General features: G+C 36.5%; 5 protein-coding genes across 7 annotated transcripts in view; 3 read left to right on the plus strand and 2 right to left on the minus strand.

Annotated features, from left to right (window-relative positions):
• LOC132192774 (ras-related and estrogen-regulated growth inhibitor-like) overlaps positions 1-6004 on the plus strand; it is a 26353-nt gene extending 20349 nt beyond the window's left edge. Inside the window, exons 3-6 of the mRNA XM_059612881.1 lie at positions 2399-2475; positions 4826-5001; positions 5142-5331; positions 5386-6004. Of these exons, the coding sequence (XP_059468864.1) occupies positions 2399-2475; positions 4826-5001; positions 5142-5331; positions 5386-5487 (545 nt within the window). The 3' untranslated portion in view covers positions 5488-6004. The remainder of the gene's footprint in view (positions 1-2398; positions 2476-4825; positions 5002-5141; positions 5332-5385) is intronic.
• LOC132192773 (myb-binding protein 1A-like protein) lies at positions 5804-10056 on the minus strand. The gene is made up of 10 exons (XM_059612880.1): positions 9914-10056; positions 9555-9779; positions 9109-9488; positions 8527-9055; positions 8036-8473; positions 7752-7972; positions 7396-7694; positions 6727-7292; positions 6350-6670; positions 5804-6285 (listed from the first exon to the last, which is right to left on the minus strand). Exons 2-10 carry the CDS (start codon positions 9777-9779, stop codon positions 6010-6012), a joined length of 3255 nt encoding a protein of 1084 aa, XP_059468863.1. The 5' UTR covers positions 9914-10056; the 3' UTR covers positions 5804-6009.
• Positions 10057-10334: 278 nt separating this feature from the next.
• LOC132192463 (NAD-dependent protein deacetylase Sirt6) lies at positions 10335-12366 on the plus strand. Its single transcript, XM_059612439.1, has 6 exons — positions 10335-10626; positions 10828-10955; positions 11022-11140; positions 11248-11539; positions 11594-11717; positions 11867-12366. The coding sequence occupies exons 1-6, from the start codon at positions 10522-10524 to the stop codon at positions 12278-12280; spliced, it is 1182 nt and encodes a 393-aa protein (XP_059468422.1). The 5' UTR covers positions 10335-10521; the 3' UTR covers positions 12281-12366.
• A 229-nt stretch (positions 12367-12595) lies between these two features.
• LOC132205926 (adapter molecule Crk) lies at positions 12596-15411 on the plus strand. The gene is made up of 7 exons (XM_059635315.1): positions 12596-12755; positions 13103-13216; positions 13276-13398; positions 13450-13654; positions 13711-13839; positions 13894-13998; positions 14255-15411. The coding sequence occupies exons 2-7, from the start codon at positions 13182-13184 to the stop codon at positions 14474-14476; spliced, it is 819 nt and encodes a 272-aa protein (XP_059491298.1). The 5' UTR covers positions 12596-12755; positions 13103-13181; the 3' UTR covers positions 14477-15411.
• Positions 15412-15982: 571 nt separating this feature from the next.
• Positions 15983-19854, minus strand: part of LOC132205923 (ecdysone-induced protein 78C) — an 89323-nt gene continuing 85451 nt past the window's right edge. For all 3 annotated transcript variants that reach the window (XM_059635314.1, XM_059635313.1, XM_059635312.1), the window contains 3 exons: positions 19299-19462; positions 19057-19236; positions 15983-18747 (listed from right to left, as the gene is read on the minus strand). In XM_059635314.1, coding sequence (XP_059491297.1) covers positions 18562-18747; positions 19057-19236; positions 19299-19462 — 530 coding nt within the window. In that variant the 3' untranslated portion in view covers positions 15983-18561. The remainder of the gene's footprint in view (positions 18748-19056; positions 19237-19298; positions 19463-19854) is intronic.

The raw sequence follows: 19854 nt of genomic DNA on the forward strand, positions 1-19854 counted from the left end.
AATAAAAATCGTATAAATTTATATCTTTGTAAATTTCATAAATCTACCAGCACTTTTAAAAAATATAAACCATCCAAATTCTGAAATACGACCGGTTTCAAATGGTTTCAAAGGTTTATAATCTAAAGTGATCGTAAAAATCAGGTTTTGACGTGTGACAAAATCTGATCGCTCTTTGGCAATAAGTAGCGGAGAGAGCAAATTTCGGTCGGGTTTTGCGTTTTGTTTTGTGTTGCGGCCGCAGATTAAATAACATAAAACTGCGAGAGATGCAGTCCGGGCAGCTTTTTTAATCCACGTTGGATTTTCCTCCGCACCGACCACAGCACTGACTTGAATTTCCTTAACTGGAGCAAATACACTTGACAAAAGCAGGCGCGAGAGAGAGGCCTGCTTTTCGCATCTGACCAGAAAGGACGGCAGGCAACCTGATACTGGCCTGGCAGATGATCAGAAGTCAAATCAGCCCAGCGTGCTAAAATTGAGCTGACAACTTTATATTAATTTCCTGCCAAGCGCCAAGATGATTTGGACACGAATTATTTTAAAATTGACTTGCGATTTCGTTACGCAATTGATTTTTCAATGACAAAAGAATAAAATAAAAATTGTCTCCAACACGGATAGAAATAATTTAACAGTTTTTGGATTAAAAAGTTTGCAATTGGGATGTGAATATCTGAAATCTGAAAGTTTGTAAAAAACCAAGACATACAATAAATAAATATTTTTTATAACAATTCAAATTTTCTTTAATTATTAATAATCGACAAATTTAAAAATATTTGCAATGAGTTTCAAATCGAAAAAATACTTGTAATTTGTAATAATTTTTCCAACTCACCTTAAAATGATATAATAATTGCTTGAACCTGAAAAGTGTTCTTGTTTTTATTGCGGCTATGATATTTTATTGGCCGATGGCTTCCAGGCGTGTGGCGGAATTTTCGGCTTTTTCAGTTCGGCTTTTCTCACGTGAGAATTATATCGAGAGTAGAGTTGCACAATAGCAAATTGGCTGGCGATTATCGGAGGCGTCCCACTTCAAGATGATAATGATATCCTCCTCAAAAGCAAAAGATCCGACTTGGATTTTATGGCGCCCAATTAGCCGCGAAGAAGCGGCTGTCAATAAATTAGAGGCCATATAAAGCAGATTTTGATCGCGGCTCGCAAATAACGCGAAGAACAAGCGAGAAAGAGACTTCTGCACTCTCGATTTATTGGTCGCTGCCAACTAACTAACATGTACACACTAAATGTATAAACAAGCTTCTGCAAAAAATCGGGAGATGGTCTAATTGGTGCCGTTAGCTTTTGCTTGTCCTTTAAGATAACCTTACTTTGGCGCCACATAAGAATGAGCAATTAGGATTATTGATTATATTTATAGCTCAAAAAAGTAAAATCTCAAATAAATGCAACAATAAAATATCTCTCCATTAAATTAAATTTTTCAATAACTATTTTAAATAGAAATAATGTTGTTTTAAAATAAGATATAATTTTTTATTAAATTGAATTAAATTTCTTAATCTATTTTGATCTCCACGTTTCCTGTCCGGCGTTTTGCTGCTTCCACCTGCTGAATCACGATTTTCTGATTTTCTCTCCTACTTCAAATGCAAACACAATATATTTTTATTTTGCTCCTTTTGAACAGCATTATTTTCTCCAGTAATTTGAAAACAATGGCACCGGATAACTGTAAAGCCGCAGTAAAGCTCTTGGGCACACATGTGCATGAGTAAATATTTGACCTTTGGTCACTCACGTGGGTCGCGCAAAGGGGCAAATTTTGGCACGATCTCCGGCGTTTTGCTGTTCGCATGAAGCCTCGCCGCTGGCAACACGAGTGGAGATTTGCATCTCCCGTATCGTCGCTTACTTTGAACTCTTTTCAAATAAAATTAAAAATTTCTCGTTTCTGAAATTTTTTCTTCATTCTCATACAAAATTGAATTCCTTGATACTTGCTAGTTTGCGGTTAAATAAAAAATAATGAATTCATGATTTTCACCAAGAATCCAACTCTTAATATTGACTAATTTGCCTGATATATTTTAAAAATTAATAAGCTTACAAGTTAATTTTAGGAAATATAGAAGCAAAATCTCTACGCATTCATTGCTTTTCATGCATATAGGCAACTTACATTATAATCTGGATTTGCATCCTTGAATCTTTGTGATAGAAAATTCTTCAAGAATCTTTAAAAATTATTCAACGACCAAATCAGACCAAATGTTTCTTTCTACAAATTTCAATTATAATTCCAGAATTATCAATTTTTTTTTTTTTGCTTTATTTTTGTTGTTTAGTTTCAAAATAAGCACACCTGTGGTTTACATTAAAAACAACAATTCATTAACTAAATTTTTTTGTCGTTTTGTTCCAGACATGACGTACCAGCACCAAGTGACCTTTGACAGTGTGGTCACAGAAATCGAAATCCTCGACACGTCCATGTGCTCGGTAAGTCTGGCAGCACAAGTGGCACAACCTGATTTTCGCAGTGCAGGTGCTCATTGCATGAATAATATCGGAGAATTAGAGTTAATAAAATTTATATATTAAGCCGAGTCGATCGTCGTGTGTGGCGAAAAGTTGATCATTAAGCACAATTTTACAACTTTGGAAAGAAAGCGCGCAGAGAGTCAATTTTGACCAATAAAATAAAGAAAGTGGAATGGATCGAACAAAGGAGCATGCACTGCACAATGAGGAATGCCAAGCGTGCATGTGTAGTTGGTACGAAGTCGTGCTGAAAAAGAAGGTCCAGTTGGTTGCTCTCGGCCGGCCGGACAATAATAAACATCGTAATCAAATCACGCGAGATATTTATACTCTATTTGAGCGTATGTGTTAGTGTATGTAAAACGAGTCGTCGGAGAGCAGAGAGAAAAGAGGAAAATACACACACACACAGCAGAGAGAGTGCTATTGCAATAAAACACACACTATAACTCTTTAGGGGAAATATAACGGCACTCAAATTTACAATGCGCCAGCTGGGGCTATCACTGCAAAAGACAATCAAGCCTTGAGTGTGAGGAAATTTCTTGTTGGATTAAACCGAGAATTTTTACTTCCTACAAAGCGTAATCAATTATTGCATAAGGCGAATTCCTTCAAGGATATATATAAGGTTTAGTTTTGATTGTATTGCAAGCAAAATTAAACAGTAGAAAATGACAAATTTAATTTTATAAAATCATATAAAAAAACATTATAATATGATTATTTTATTTAGAATTATTTACATAAAACTTTTATTAGACCCCGCTTTAATCTATTATCTATTTCCATTTCTCTTTTGAGCGATGCAGCCTAAAAATGAAACTGTGTGTCAAACTGCGTAAAAAAATAATAAGTCCGTTGCAATTTTTCCAACCTGCCAGCCGGATGTTGCCTTATTTCTTCACCTTAAGTAAAGTAATTATCAGCAATTACTTGACACTCAAAATAATGGGAAAATGACCAGATGAACAGTAAAAATTGCATTAGACGTTGATTGCTTAAAGTTTTTAAACGCCTTTTAAAGTAAAAATTCACACGGAAATTGATCCTCCCAAAGATTTTTTATTCCTCATTTCTTACTAAAAATATTATTCTGTAGCTACATTCTTAAGGGAACCAGTAAATTATAATTCATTTTCCTGTCTCATCACTCTAAAAAAAGAGAGCAGTTATTTGGAACACCATAAAAATCTGAAGCGGTTGGCGCATCCCAGTATTGATTTCTTTGAAAGTCTTCAATTATTAATTTTACATTTTCTTAAATAAAAAAGTATTATTATGAGGCCGATATTTTTTATATTTTAAAATTTAAAAAAAATTTATTTTATTTTCATAATTTTCATGCTCATTTATGAAAATTTTTAAAGTATACTTTCTGCGTGAGAACAATAGGGATTTTTAGTGTTTGTACAAGTTGCAGAGCTTACATTATATTGTTTTACGTAATATTATTCATTTCAGGTATAATCTCAGCTATAATTAGGATATATTATTTCCAAAATTAACAGTTTGTAGGAATTTTTAGATCAGTAAGTCATGGGGAATCTATAATTAGCAAAAATATGATCTGTAATTTTGAAATAATCAGTTTAGAGAAGAATTTCTATTGCCCCTTCATAAAACACGTTTTGCTATAAAAATCTATACATCTCTTGTTTACTTTGCTTCAAGATGCTAAGAGAAGACCTCAATTCATACAATCGAAAAGCGAAAATAGAAATCAACATATTTATGAGCTGGCGCCACACGCGAATATTAGACTCCACACGAGAGTTGATTTTTTTTCTCTGCGTGAAATTCGATCGCGAATTTTTCTCCGTAAAAAACAATTTTAATAAAATTAAAAACTGAAGCAAAAAAATTTCTGTGGTTCACTTTTTCTCTTGAACCTGCAACGGAGCCTTTTATAAAAGCGCGCGGCTCTTGTGTCAGGGAAGTCAGAGCAGCTTTTGAAATGATATATAAATAGCTCAATTCCTTATACACAATTATTTTCTTCTGAATTGGTGAATTAAATCCAGACAAAACCAAAGCTCAGTCGCCGGAAAGGAAATTCACTGCGTACACGAAACGAGTTTTTATTTTAAAAAGTGCTGGTCAGCGGGCATGAATGGCAAACTTTGTTTCTCATTCTTTAATCTCGCCGCCGCGGCCACGCACGATTTTCATTTCAACAAAAGACGCACACACAACATCTGTTAAACTTGAATGATGATCGCTACATTAGTAACCATATATAACAACTTACTTTTATATGGTTAAAAAATGTATTTAGAGTAATGAATTTTCTTTTCTCATTTTCTAGAGTTGCGTTGCTGAGCACCTGAAATGGGGGGATGCTTTCGTCGTGGTTTACAGCGTAGAGGACAAGACGAGCTTTCAGGGCGCGAGAAAAACTCTTCAAAGTTTGTCGCAAGCCAAGGAATGCTCTTTCTTTAGTCTCCTGCTGCTTGGAAACAAACGAGACCTTGATTACATGCGGTAAATAAAAATATTATATAATTAATCTAGATCTACATTTAAATACCAAAATGTTACTTATTTTTCACAAAAATTATTCATTAAATTTTTTTTCATTTAATATTATTTGCTTCCCCTGATTTTTACTTCTACTTTTTTAGGCAAGTTGGAGTTGATGATGGCCAGGAACTTTCCCTTAAGTTTGGCTGTCAATTTTATGAGGTGAGCGCTGCAGAGAACAGTGCAGGTGTGACACTAGCGTTCATGTCACTGCTGAGGGAGGCCAGGTCAGCACAATTGTTGAGAAATTTACCCATCAGGCGGAAGCTCGGCGTCAACAGCGTCTCTAAAGTAAGCTCTTAGGTCAATTATTTTGTGTTTGTAATATTTGATTATTTTTTGTAGGTACTTGGCACGATCTTTGGCAAGAACAGCAGTCAGAGCAACAATTCCAGCAGCCAAAGCAAAAAGGACCGCAAGAAGAAGAGGCCGTCGTTGAGCATATGACTGTTGCACTGTCTTAGCTTTTTCGCGCCAAAGCCTCGTCTGATATGTGGCGGTTCCTCAAAATTTTGATCTCAAAAGCGGTGCTGACTCAGAATTAATAAGTGACTCGTTTTTTCCCCACGCCTTTGCAATTTTTGTGTTCACTGCAGCATACAACGCCAAGTGCCAAAAACAAAATATTATACGACTTTTGTTTAAAATAGTAAATTATGAAATAATACCACCTGCAGCGTGTCTATTTTTAGATTAGTTAAGCTTTGATTTATTTTTAGATTGTTTGTTGAGATTTTAGAATTAAAAAATAGTTCTCGGTGCAGGAATTAGAGGCAGTTTCCTTTTTTTATTAAGTTTGGATCTTTTGGAATTTGTAAAGAACTGATGGACATTAAAAGTTATTCCTAGTTTTTAGTGTTTAATTAAAAAAAACAAATGTTAAAATTTTCTATATAATAATAAAAGTTTTTGAAATAAAATGTAAATTTTGCACTTTTGAAAATTAATTTAAAAAAGGGCAGTTTTATTTTAATCATCAAACTTCCTCATGTTAACACTTGCAAAACTAACAGCCTGAAGGCCTTCGGATGCAGTTTCAAGCCTCATCTTTTTTGCTGCTTTTTTGGCAGCACTCTCCTGATTCTTGGCTCGCTTTTTTGCTTGTTTCTTTTCTTTCTTCTTCTTCTTCTTGTCCTTCTTTCCTGGTGGATTTGCACTGAAAACCTTTGACTTGCCATTCTCAGCAGTTCCATTTTCAAAAATGTTTGAGGTGACAACTTGGTTCAATTGTTCATCAACAGACACCTAAAAAAAATTATAAATGTATTTAATTTAATTCTTTTCAATGGATTTAACAATCGAGTATTACCTTAAGCGCCCGAGCAGCTAATCTGAATATTTTTTTCGTCTCCTTCCCAGAGTTAACTATTTGCGGAATGTGGTCCTCAATAGCTTTAGCAAGAGGTTTTTTCAGCTTTTCATCTAACTTTGGCGACAGTTTTTGAATCATTGTCAATAGCTGGCGCTCAAACCTCTGTTTGCAACCTGCGGACAGCAAGGCAGATGCAGCCCTTTCTGCCAAAGACCCAAGCAAGATTTGCACCTCTTTAGGATGCGAGACAAGCAACTGCTGATTTGTGATCAATTCGCTCAAGAAAGACACAGCTTGCGGTCGTCTAAAGAACTTTGCCTAATGTTAATCAAAAAATTAATTATAAATATGATGCCTGGATTTTTCAAACTCACTTCTTCCTTGGTATTAAAGGCAGCTTCTGTCAGCAGTGAGAAAAACTTCAAATTCCCATTCCATGACGTTTTCAACAGCGGCTCGAAAAAGGTGGCAGGCAGGGCACAATCTCTTTTGCAGAAAAACTCTGTCATGGCTTTCTCGAAGGCTTCGGTCAAGACGCCGCTTCCTTCCGTCGACTGGGCAGCTCGGGCTAGAAATGCAGCCACTGCGGCTGCTTCGGACGCCACAACCAGAAAAGAGGCTTGGGAGGTTTGGCCTCGTTCAAGAAGCGCTGATAGACATGCAGCAAGATCCTCTTCGGTGACGCCTTCTGTTTCTGCAAATTTCCGTAACTGCCCAAACGAGGTGAGTAGGTTTCGAAGTCGTCCTTCCAAAGGCCTCATCAAAGGGTCTCGGAGGCAGCGGACCAGAAGGTCTAAGAGGGGATTGACAAGGCCTAGGGTGAAGCGGAGAGAGTGTTCAGCGGAAATGTAGGTCTCAAGGAGGTCAAGGACTCGAAGACGGAAGTGCAAGACCTGTTCCTGCACCTTGGATTCTTTTTTAGTGCGGCCTTTTCGAACAGCTGGAAAATTTGAATGAGTTTAAGCAAAAATAAAATATAAAAATTTTATTTGCGCAATCCAGGTGCAATCATGTATTTAAAAGATAAAGAAATAAAACAATACCTGCAAAAGCTTGACTGAGGGCTTCATCTAGTCTCTTTCCTTCTTCCTCAGAAATATCATCAACATCAATTGATTCCGTGTCAGACACTTCACCAGTCATTCCCAGTGCAGATCTGACAGCCGCCCTCACTCGGTCCGCTGCAGAATCCTCAACGTCGTCAGGATCATCCTCCAAATCCTCATCTTCTTCGTCTTCCTCTCCTTGGCTTTCTTCGTTTTCTTCCTCTTCTTCAGAATCCTCCTCATCCTCTTCTTCTTCGACCTCACTTCCCTCTGCCTCCATTTGTTCCACTTCGTCCCTGCAAGATACAACATCGTTATTAATTAACAAATTTCTGAGTCAAAATTCAACTTACTTTGAAACCAGAGGGTTGTCCTGGGCACTGCACGCTTCGATGAGACTGTCAAGCGCCTCCTGGGTCATCAATGGGCACAGGGCGGAAAAAACCTTCCTAACCGTTGCTCTCAAGGCTGCCGACGGGTGGGCAAGGAGGGACAGAAGAAGTTCCACCACCACTTCCACCCAATGCCTGTCCTGCTTTCCTCCCAGCACTCTTTTGCAGCATTCATGGAGTTCCTGAAATAAAATAACAGATTGAAAATATTAAACATATGAAATAAAAGTTTTTCAAAATGTTACCTCTAGTGCTTCCAGCGCCTGCTCAGGTTCGGTGAGCAGCTGAAGACCCACATGCACCATGAGCTGGGCCAAAACACCTTCGACTTTTCCTCCCGCCGCACTAAGCTCTGCAACTTGCTGTGCCATTTTTTTCCAAGCCGCACTTGCAGCGCTGGTCATCTTCAGCGGCTGCTTCTTTTTCTTCAACTGCCCATCAACATAGGCCACTGCAGCTCTCAGGACGCCTTCTGGTGCTCCTTTCTGGCAGCGGTTGAAGTTCTGTTTGGCCGCCTGGCTCAGAATGCTTGTCGGTGAGCTCGAGAAAAACGCCTGCTCCAGGAGGAAAATAGTTGCGTCCTGTCGAGTTTCTACAGGAACGCTAGTGCTCAGGGCCAAGGTTGCAATCATCTGTAGAGCCCCTGACTTGTCACGATTTTTCTTGTGGTCATCCATAACAACCTGAAAGTTTTTGGAATTCTTTTAAATCTGTGTAATTTCAAAAGTTAAATTACCTTTTTGCACATTTCAATGGCCATTCCGAATCCTTCGTCCTTCATGGTTCCGGCGACTGCCCTAACAAGCCCGCACTTAGTGGTTTGGTCAAAGGAAAAGTCTTCGGCCGTCAACATCTCGAGGACTTTTGCCCTGACAGAGTCGGGTGATGCCTTCACCCTTGTCAGCAAGACCTCCATCACTTCTGCAGCCACAGGTCGCAGTTCACTGTCCAGAAGACCTTTCTTCAGCAGGGCCACGCCTGAAGTTCCGAGCAATTTGACAAAATTTGTGTCGTCAGATGTTTTTAAAAGGGCGCCTAACAGCTCAAGGGCAGTTGCTTGCCGAGAGCGTGAGGCTTTGGCCATCACCTCTAGGACAGGTTCGTTCCAGAATTCGGCACATTCGTCTGGTGGTAAATGCTGGGCCACAAGGCTACCGACGGGGTGTTGGCCCTCCAGAACAATTTGGGCAACTCGAGGCCAGTTGGACTTGGCCAAGAGCTGAGTGCCTAGGAGGTTCTTCAACTCAGTTTTCTTGATCTTGAACCTGGACGAAATTTAAATTAAATTTTATTTAGTTAATATAATTACTCAAATAACCTCTTGTAAACATGAAGCAGAAGAAATAGGGATGTCTGGGTTTGTTGGCTCCAATCTTTGGCCAGCGATGGCTGCAACGCTGGCCATAAAAGAGTCATAAACTGCTCATTGGAAGACCCATCCATCAATTGAACCAAGAAGGGAGCTACCACGGAAGGCAGGTAACTTCTCTTTGTTGAAGCGTCCACCAAACCATGGACAACCTCACTCTTCTCCTCCTGGGACAGATTTTGGTAGAGGCCAGAGCGAATCAGTGCTCCGTGGAAGAGAACTCTTCCCATCCAAAGGTCGCCCTCTTCTCCCTTGGTGTTGGCTGAAGACACTTTCAGCTCTTTTTCGGCCAGGGATGTCACGGTTGAATAGGGCAAGTTTGGAAGCACCTTTGAAGATGATTAATTTAGTTAGAATTATATGGACTTCTTGATTAAATTTTGTGTATTATATACTTTCAGGAATCCAGTAAAGGTGAGGTAGTAGCCCCTCCTGGCTGAATCTTTGTTGCAGGCCAAGCCTCGGATGATTCTCTGGCCAATTTTGGTGACTTCTTCCTCATTCTCAGATTGTCTCAAGCGCCAGAAGTACTGAAGCAAAGTTTGTGCTGCTGCCAAGCGCACTTTTGAGTTGGAATTTGAAAGACGCGAAAATGCGTCTAATGCCGGGTCTCGAGTCATCTGCAAAAAATCCGGACGAATTTTAGTTACAGAATTTTAATAATGCAAAAAAAATTGGATAAAATCAAAAGGCATGCATCAGATTTTCAATTTTCAACGGAATTAAAAATTATTACAAAATTGCTGATATTTACCTCAAACCTCGATAATTATTGGCGTGGCTCTTATAGCTGGTTTAAATTTTAAATATGTATTAAAATCAAATTCGGCACGCAGTGATAAGGCTGCATGTGAGTCCACAGTGTCCACACGTGTTTTTATTTTGGTTCAAAAAATGATGTTGCAAAGCAAGAAGTCTTGTGATGATGATTGATGATTATAGAAAATGATCGATGATAAAAACCGGTTTAATTATCACAAAAAAAAAAACAGTTTAAAAGTAAATTGTTGAATTTAAATAAATTTATGCCATTTTTAATCAAATGTAACTAAATCTAAATTAATAAATTGCTTTTATTTCTTTTTGTTGGCAAAATATTCCAAAAACAGAAGCAAAATCATTTTACATAAACCGGTATTTTTAAATTAACCGGTAAATGTCACAAAATAACTGAACCCAAAAATCGAAACAATAACAACACAACATAAATTATTTTAATTGTTGATCAAATTTCTGGACCCGGCTTTAACTCGGATCTCAGACTTAAACTCAGTTTTGTAACATCTTTGAGTAGAGAAATATTTCGTCCAATTTTTGCACTAATTTTTATAAAATATTTTATTTTGATATCTCATTAAAAAAATGGAGCAAAAATTGGAGGACGAAAATTTGTCAGAGCCTATGTCCTCGTCTTATGCTGACGGACTGTCACCTTATGACAACAAAGGGAAACTTGGTTTGAAAGAGGTTGTTATACTTATGTCAAAACATTTTTTATTTTTTTTTTAACTGATTTTAAAATTTAAAATGCATTATATAAATCAGTAACTCATTTATATATGTATGTACATATTGATTGATGCATGATAATTTTTGGTGCATGGTGCACCTATTTTTTTATTTGATGTGTACATAATATTAATGTTTTGAATGTTTTAACTTTTTTAGATTTTTGATTCTGACGAAGAAGTTGAGCGAAAACTGAACGTACTTGTTGAGTGGGTCAAAGAAGCAAAACACGTTGTCTTCCACACTGGTGCTGGAATCAGCACATCAGCTGGCATTCCAGATTTTCGGTATAATTAATTAAATTAAAAAAAAAAGCCTAAAATATTTTTTTACTTCTTTATTTAATATTTCAGAGGCCCACAAGGAGTTTGGACATTAGAGGCCAAAGGTGAAAAGCCAAAATTCAATAAATCGTTCAACGAAGTCACTCCTACAAAGACTCATCTTGCTATCAAGCATTTGATTGACCATGGTAGTTAGAATAATTTTAATCGTTTTTAATTAGACATCCATTTACACATATTTAATTTGTCAGAAGAAATTGGGTTATAAGTTTCAATGTTTGGTTTCTTTTTTCAGGTTTTGCAAAATTCGTGATTAGCCAAAACATAGACGGACTCCATCTTCGCTCAGGTTTGAGCAGGCACCAATTTGCAGAGCTGCACGGAAACATGTTCACTGAGCAGTGTGACAAATGCAGCGGATTGTACGTTCGAGGAAGTGCAACTACGTCGGTTGGTTGCAAATACTTGGGAAAAAGTTGTCCCGGCAAAAAAGGGCGAATGTGCAGAGGCAAAATCAAAGACACCATTCTCGACTGGGAGCACAACCTGCCGGAGGATGAGATCTGCATGGCTGAGTGGCATTCGAAGTAATTTTCTTTATTTTTTTGTATAATTTAATGTCTATTTGTAAACAATTCCAGTCTGGCCGATTTGAGTATAACCTTGGGTACAACAATGCAAATTGTTCCCAGTGGAAATTTACCCCTGTTGGCTAAAAAGAGGGGCGGTCGTCTGGTGGTTTGCAATTTGCAACCAACTAAACAGGTATAAAAAAATGTTTACTAAAAATTAATACAGAACGAAAAAAATGGTAACAAGGATGTTATTTTTAATTCATTGAACCAAATTAAATATTTCGTACATACAATTTTCCCCGATGTATAAAATTGAAATTTTGGTTTTGATTTTTGTAGGACAAAAAAGCTGATCTCATCATCAACACTTATGTAGACAACATTATGGAAGGTCTCATGCGGTTGCTGGACTTGGAATTTCAGCCTTTTGATCCGTCCGCAGACCCGACAAAGAAAGCTGCCTCTGAAATTGTGCCGTGGGACTTTCCAAGACCAATTTTCAATAGCACAAAAAGACTGTACATGGATAAATGCACCAAAGTTGGTAAAAGAAGCAGTAGTACTAATGATAATGGAGTTGGGAAGAGAAAGAAGAAAATCAAAGAAGAAGACGCTGGAAAGGATAATGTCGAAGAGAAGGCTAATTTTGTGAAAGAAGAATGTGCTGTGGCGATTGAAAATGGAAATGTGAGTGAAAAAACTACAAACAATATTGTTTGCACAGAAATAAAAGAAGAAATCATTCCTTTCTAATCAAATATCTGGTTTTAAAGTATATAATATAGATGATACAAAATTTCTAGCAAAATTTAAAGATATTTCAGACATTTTAGAAAGAATAATTCTTGTTTGCACTAATATGAAAAGTTTGAAAAAAAAATGATGAACTATAACATAATATTTTATTTAATACCTTCAATGCAATCAAACTATTTTAATTTCATAACTAGAAATTATTTGGAATATTTGAACTATATTCTGCCTGGCTTCTAATTTAATCATTTTTAAATTTCGCGCCACTGATACAAGTGAGCATCTTCAATTGCTCAGCCAATGGGAGGCTGCGAGTCGTGTTGTGTTCCCCCAGCCATATTGGAACATTGGAAGTTTCCGTGATATCCTGGGGATCGAGTTAGCGGCTTAATTATCGCCGTGAAAAGGGACAGGCGATGGTAAACAAGTCGCCGGCTATGTGTTGGATAACGCCGAGTTAACGATCGTCGATTAGGTAAGGACGAGGAGCCGTCGGAAGGTTATCTACACCCTCCTTTCCGAGGCCGCAAAGTTGAAGCGGACAAATTTTGGGCCACTTGTTGCCAGCCGCTTAGGCACATTTTGCATCCCTTTTCTCTCGAAATACTCGCCCAAATGAAAAATTTCCCGTCTCAACTTGTCAATTTTGAAGTCTCAAAGATTTTCCACGTCGTCTGACGTATCGATCTCTGAAGGCGGACGCAAGGTTTGGCCAATAACAACAGCCTCCTCAACCCAATTGCTTTGAAATGTACCAACCTAAATCTTTTTATCAGTTAGCAATACACATCTATGTACTAATCAAAGACTTTTTGCTCATAGGTCTTGACTCTGCTGATAAGAAAATCAAATAAGACTTGCACCAGGTACGTCAGCTGGAAGGCAAAAATCGACTGAAACTATGGCAGCTCCATTTGACCCCAATGACCGCAGCAGGTATACTTTGAGGGAAATCCAAAAGAAATAATTCCATTAAAAACTATAATTTCTTCTAGCTGGTACTTTGGCCAAATGTCCCGGCAAGAGGCGACCGATCTACTCATGGGAGAGAAAGAGGGGGGTGTTTTTTTGGTCAGGGACAGCACAACCATCCACGGAGATTATGTCCTCTGTGTTAGGTAAAGAAATACAATTTGTGTGAAACGTGGTTAAATTTATTTTAATTGAAGGGAGGACTGCAAAGTTTCTCATTACATCATAAACAAAGTGCAGCAAGGCGAGCAGCACCGTTATCGCATTGGTGACCAGACGTTTCCCGACTTGCCAAACCTGCTGGCCTTTTACAAACTGCACTACCTGGACACAACCCCTCTAATCAGGCCAGCCGTTCGGCGGATAGAGAGGGTCATTGCAAAGTACGACTTCGAAGGAAGTGTAAGATTGAGCTTTTTTATTTCAGAATAAAAAATGAAATTGACGAAATTAATTAGGATCCGGACGATCTGCCATTCAAACGGGGCGATGTATTGACTGTGATGGTGAAGGACGAGGACCAGTGGTGGACAGCTAAGAACAGTGTGGGACAAGTGGGATCTATTCCTGTGCCATACGTCCAGAAAGTAAGAATTTTTCTTGTCATTTATATTTATAAATTTAATTAAAAATGTTATCAGTATGAAGAAGGACAACAGAATGAAAATTTGAGAGCGTCTACTAATAGTAGTGGGGGAACCATAGGACCAGCGCCTGAGACTGGAAGTCGCCGTACTAATGCTCAAGTGAGTATTTGTCATATGACTAAAGTAGCCTCTACATGCCTGTATTTTGATTAAGGACTTCATCGTTTTTGCAGAAAATGACATAAATTATTGTTCACAATATCAAACCATATTTTAAGTCTTATTTGATTCTAAATTATTCAAGATTTTATTATTTATGTTTTGTCAAAGAACATTAGTTAGTTTCCTTATTATTTTGATTAAATTTAGAAATTTTGATTTGCGCTCTTAATACTCATATTTTTTTTATTTTCAGAGAAAACTACCTGCATTTGCGAGAGTAAAACAAACAAGAGTGCCAAACGCATACGACAAGACGGCGCTGCGGCTGGAGATAGGGGACGTCATCAAAGTGACCAAAATGAACATAAACGGACAGTGGGAAGGTGAGCTGAGCGGCCGCATAGGCCACTTTCCGTTCACGCATGTTGAGTTCATCGAGTCCGAGTGCAATGAAGGCACAAACGACGAATGCTAAAATACTAAATGGCTTCAAGTGGCTGCTTCAGAATCGAAATAAGCCTAATTTTTGTCTTTAAAACGCAAGAGAAGCATCAACTAAGTGCATTGGGCTAGTTATTTTGCCCCCAAATTATTAATCAATTGATTAAGTTTTAACTGTTTACTCATTTTTTTATATAATTTAACCGGAAAGTCTCTTGACCAAAATAATACTTTAATATTAAGCTCTGAAGTGCTAAATTTCTTAGAGCTCTCTTTAATGTACCTTTTTTACAAATAATTTTTACGTCAAGTGTGAGACCAACCCTTCTAGGCAAGCAAACAAATGAAAATGGGACAGTTCATGCTTCTCTTGATCGATCAGCTCTCAATATTGCTAAAATAAATCCAGTGTACAGTCTGTAGATGTGTGCGTCATGGGTAGAAAATTTTCGAGTGAGAGCTCTCCAGGTTGAGATGGTCTAACAAAAAAGCGTACAAGTTTGCAAAGGCGCAACTAAACAGTGGCTTCTGAAAAAAAAAAAATGTAAATAACCATACCCCGAGTAAAAGTGTCGCGATTAAGTAATAATTCTAAGTCATTTATTTATTTAAACTTCTGTGTATGTGTTGTTTCCTGTGCTCAATTCTGACTTTGTAACAAGCATCCAAGTAAAAAAAAACGCACAGTGAAGAACGCAGTGCCAGATGGATATTGATGCATTTTGTTATCTTTTACGAACTCTTTTGTTGATAATTTTTATTGCAATATTCCAGAAAATTTGAGTATTTAACTTCTATATATTATTGTCTCGTTAATTTACTGTCTCCTTCGAAATGACAAACTAAGTAAGCTTTTGACGTAGCTTTCTCGCAGAAATATTGTTCTGTTTGTACAGTGGATAACTAATGATTATATTTTCCAGTCAACAATGGCATTATAAATAAAAGGAGAATCATATCAGGCTTGAACTGAGTGTATTATTTCTATTTCCAAAATTACAAAAAAACCTTTATGCTTATTTTTATTGGAACGAAATGACACAAATCATGACTTTAATTGACACGTATTACCATTTTTATTAATCTTCATCTCTGAGCATTACACATTCAACACAATGAAATTAGATAAGTTTTGTGAAAAATTTTATGAGTGCGTGCTATTTGATATATTTTTTCAGTACAATCAAAATGGGTGAAATAAAGATTTGACAATATTTCTTGTATAATATAATTCCCAATAACTGGTATTGAAATCAGAACACAATACATCGAAAGGCGTTCAATATCGAACGAATTTACAACATTCAATAAGGCAGTACGAAGAGATGAAAATCATAACAATAACCCTGATCCAACTGAGTATACTGAATGAAACAATTAAAAAATGCGAATTTATACATACATATAGTTGAAACATATGTTGAGTTAAAAATGGGAAAATTTGGCACATTGACGACAACAATAAATGAGAGGCAATTTTTTGTGATGACATGATATTCCGCAGAAGGTTGAAAATCTTTGCCCTGGGCTAAATTTAATGTTTGTCATTTTTTTAGCTAAATAATACTCTGCTTTAATTTCCCTCTTAATACGTTGATTTTTGTGCTACAACATTTGTGCCATAACTATGTTTTATAGTTTCCTATCCAGGTTTGAGTAGAATTTCGCACTAGATATCAGATATTTAACAGATAATTAATTAATCATATACTCAATTAATGTATGTACTCTCATAGCGCACGACGCGAAAGCATTTTGATCAACGATTGACTAAGTACTTTTTTTCTGGAAACAAGTCTGCCGTCCGTTTAGGCCACTAGCACACAGCAGAAGTATAGAGGTTTAGATTATTTTTTTCTTTTTACTTTTTTCTACTACACTTGTATGCATTTTTTGGAACTTGCATGGAAATCGATTCAAAGTAAAAACATTAAAGTTTTTCGAGGAGAGGTTATTTTGCATGTATACAGAATTGCTTGAATGGACGTCACAGTGCTTTTTCGACCAGTCTAAAGTACAAATATATGATTAGAGATAAAAGTTCCTTTTATATACCACTTTAAAAGTTGATGCGCGCAATGCATTTAAGTACACAATAATCAACAATAAATATATAATCAAATGTACAACCATTCAAGGAAAAATTGATGATGATATTTTATATAGTCTATTTTTTTGCTTATGAAAATGAGATTTGCAACAGACAACATCGGCAAGGAAAAGGAATATACATGTATCAATTACGGACGAAGTTAGATCTTTTAAAAGCAATCATTTGAACACAATTTATATTTATGAAAAATGTTATACACCAAAAGACAAACTTCAAAATGTGGAGAAAATTTTAAATTTGAATTTATGCCAAAATTTAAATTTTAACACACAAAGATAAACATTATTTTCAACATCACTGTAGGCATAGAAAAACACGATTTTTCAACTTTAAGAATTTTCAACAGGGGCAAGTGAGCAAAATTTGAGGATTCTTTCGGAATGGTATTTTTTCTCTTTCAATAATATTTGTGAGAAACTTCTGAACTATTTATTACTTCACTGTTGAGTCCTAGAGTCCTATAATTTAATTTGGTTTCATTCCAATTAACACGACGATCTTGAATCTGAACACAATTAACAATAAAGAGGTGATAAAGAGACCGCTCAAATGCACGCCAGTCACAGAAGTTCACATTTAATTTCTTATGCGATTGTGTTTGTTGATTTTACTTCCACAATTTTTGAAGGAGCTCCAGAGCTTATTCACTTTGTTAGTCATGCACATAGAAATTTTTAATTACCTATCTTGATATGTTCTCATTTTTTTTCTTCAGAAACGACCATATTACATACTTTTTGAGTTTTTCTTTCCCAAGGTATGACATTTTCATAGGCACATAGTGAGAGACGAACCGATAGATTTAAATCAAGAATTGAGTTATATATTAGTTACACTATAGATAATACTCACTATTTCACAATATGCAATCACAGAGCACATAAAACTCAAAACGTTTTCCATTTGAATCTTAAATCAACGGGAGTCAATTGCGCCATCCACAGAAGAAAATTGCAAATAAATTAAACGTATGTCATTTTAAAATCACCCACACGCGCAAAGCAACTCTGCAAGACCCTCCTGTTTGAAATTATTAGCAAGTAATCAAGTTGAAAAGGAATACATTAATTTTTAAGTTGAACCTAAAATTTCAAATATTTTATATTAATTATTGGGAGTTATTTAAGAGGGTCTGACGGAATAAATTTTTTTACCGCAAACCGATTTCAGAACAGAAAAGATTGTAGAAAAGGCAATAGACAAATCAAAATCACTAGCAGGTACTTTGTAGTGCATACTGATAATCATAAGTTTACAGAGCTCTATTGTAGAGTCATAATATCAATATTTTTAAACAGCGCGTTTTCCTTTTTCACCTTCTTAAAGACGTATTAAAACACATACCCCGTCACTTAAAGATACACATTGTGTTATTGCATAATTTTCCATTTCCTTTTTTTTCCTCCGCACAGTCGTCCAGTGAGCTGTCATATTTTTCAGAAAAGTCCCCTCAACTGCTTTATATCTGTCTTTTGATATATCAACAGAAGTTCAAGTATTAAAGGGGACCCTGGCATAAAGTCTTGGGAAACCGCAAACCGTCTTGATATGTAGGAAAAGGGTACTTTCAAGCATTGTACAATGTAACGAGAAAAAACGCTGAAAGTAGATTGAGAATTTTCAAGGGGAGTTAAAAAGAATTAAAGATTTGCAAGCACTGAAATGACAATATCAGCGAACGAACACCTTATAGTGAAACACATTCAGAGGGTAAATACATATGCATGATCCAAATATATGCGTAATAAAAAATGCCACATCCATATGTATAAATATGAATAAACAATCTCGAGTCCTCTGCCTGAAACGAGCGACTTTATAATATATAAATTAAAAACACTTTTGTAAAAAAGTATATATCAACAACGATAATTAATTAACCTCGCTCTGTCATGATGGCAATATAGCATAAATTACTTATTGATTTTCAACAAAAAATATACATCTCAACAAAAAATAAAGGTGCAACGGAACCGGTGACGAACATACTTGTAATTGACCGCGCTCTAGAGGTCGTCTTCAAGTTTCGGGATGTCGAAGATCTCGGCAAACAGCGGAGGCAGATGGATTTTCATCCAGTGCTGCCGCAGCCAGCACAAGTGCTCTGTGTGCTTTACACCTAGGCTGTGGAGGTCATTGAGAAGCTCGACGAGCTGGTTCACTCGCTCTTGACCACCATTCTTCTGCATCACCTGCGAAATTATTTAAATTTGGTACATCAATTTAAAAAATAATTTTTTTTTAATTGATAACTTAAAATATCCATAATAGTTCTTCTTATTGTTTATTCCTCTTGAGAATGGCACCTTAATATGATTCTTAAACTGATTATTTGTAGGAAAATATTTTATCCTTTTCAGATTCACTAATATTATTTTATTAAATTTGTCTCAATACAATAATTTATATTCATGCTATTTATTTTAGTCTAAATTTTCATTTTACTGAATTATCTCTGTTTAAGTAATCAATGATTAAAGTAATCAATTTTTGTAGCTAACCTGATATTTGAGCGCCTCGGCCAGTTTGTCCCTAAGAGACTGCACCAAACACTTGTCCGTGATGCCGCACCTCGAAGGCGAAAGCAAAATCATCGAGAACAGGAGGGCCATTTCTGTGGCGCTCGGCGCCGCGTTATTAAACGTGTTGGAAAACAAGACTAATGAGTTGACGAATTCGACCTGAAAATACCACAAAATTTCATTTTTTAACAGCGATTTCATAACTTTTTTCCAGTTCTCACGTCGTAAATTATCTCCAGTTGCGATCTCGAAGCAAAGGATCCGTCCGAGAAGCACAGGGTCTGCTCACTTTGGGCCAGGTTGCTCGCGCAGTGTGCTAGCCACACTTCCAGAAAGCCCAGTTTGATGAGAATTAGTTGGTCGTCTTGGTTGAGCGAAGAAAAGCCTTAAAAATAAAAATAATGAGATGAATAACAGAAATTGTTAAAAAAGAATATAATGAAATTGAAAAGGTAGTATTTTTTAGATTTTTTTTAACTAAACTGCTGAAATTTAAAACAGAGAGAGAAAATAGGAATGAAAGATTTGGCTAAAAAGGCAAATTCAATGTTTTAGCCCCTCAATCGTTATTGAGATGCAACCTGCACGACACATCAGTGCATGAAGTTGCCTATCCGAACTGAAGCATCATAACCAGAATTTTGCAAGACAAAGTCAATTAAATCCAAGAAAACATCGGAGACGAAAATTTTTAATTTTTCTTTTCAGAATTTAACAAAGAAATTAGAATAAAAAATGACTTTATTAATTATATGTAAATTATGCATTAGGGGTTCA

Source organism: Neocloeon triangulifer, unplaced genomic scaffold, assembly GCF_031216515.1.
Source record: "Neocloeon triangulifer isolate White Clay Creek 2 clone unplaced genomic scaffold, ASM3121651v1 ptg000003l, whole genome shotgun sequence".
Taxonomy (NCBI): Eukaryota; Metazoa; Arthropoda; class Insecta; order Ephemeroptera; family Baetidae; genus Neocloeon; species Neocloeon triangulifer.

Excerpts from the sequence above, each read along its gene's own strand:
- LOC132205926 (XM_059635315.1), top strand. The coding sequence starts at position 13,182 with ATGGCAGCTCCATTTGACCCCAATGACCGCAGCAG. Across the intron at positions 13,217-13,275 it reads GACCCCAATGACCGCAGCAG|CTGGTACTTTGGCCAAATGT; the intron begins GTATACTTTGAG and ends AATTTCTTCTAG. Across the intron at positions 13,999-14,254 it reads GTCGCCGTACTAATGCTCAA|AGAAAACTACCTGCATTTGC; the intron begins GTGAGTATTTGT and ends TTTTATTTTCAG.
- LOC132192463 (XM_059612439.1), top strand. The coding sequence starts at position 10,522 with ATGGAGCAAAAATTGGAGGACGAAAATTTGTCAGAGCCTATGTCCTCG. Across the intron at positions 10,956-11,021 it reads GCTGGCATTCCAGATTTTCG|AGGCCCACAAGGAGTTTGGA; the intron begins GTATAATTAATT and ends TTAATATTTCAG. Across the intron at positions 11,141-11,247 it reads CAAGCATTTGATTGACCATG|GTTTTGCAAAATTCGTGATT; the intron begins GTAGTTAGAATA and ends TTCTTTTTTCAG.
- LOC132192773 (XM_059612880.1), bottom strand. The coding sequence starts at position 9,779 with ATGACTCGAGACCCGGCATTAGACGCATTTTCGCGTCTTTCAAATTCC. Across the intron at positions 9,489-9,554 it reads CCTTTACTGGATTCCTGAAA|GTGCTTCCAAACTTGCCCTA; the intron begins GTATATAATACA and ends TCATCTTCAAAG. Across the intron at positions 8,474-8,526 it reads CCATTGAAATGTGCAAAAAG|GTTGTTATGGATGACCACAA; the intron begins GTAATTTAACTT and ends AAAAACTTTCAG.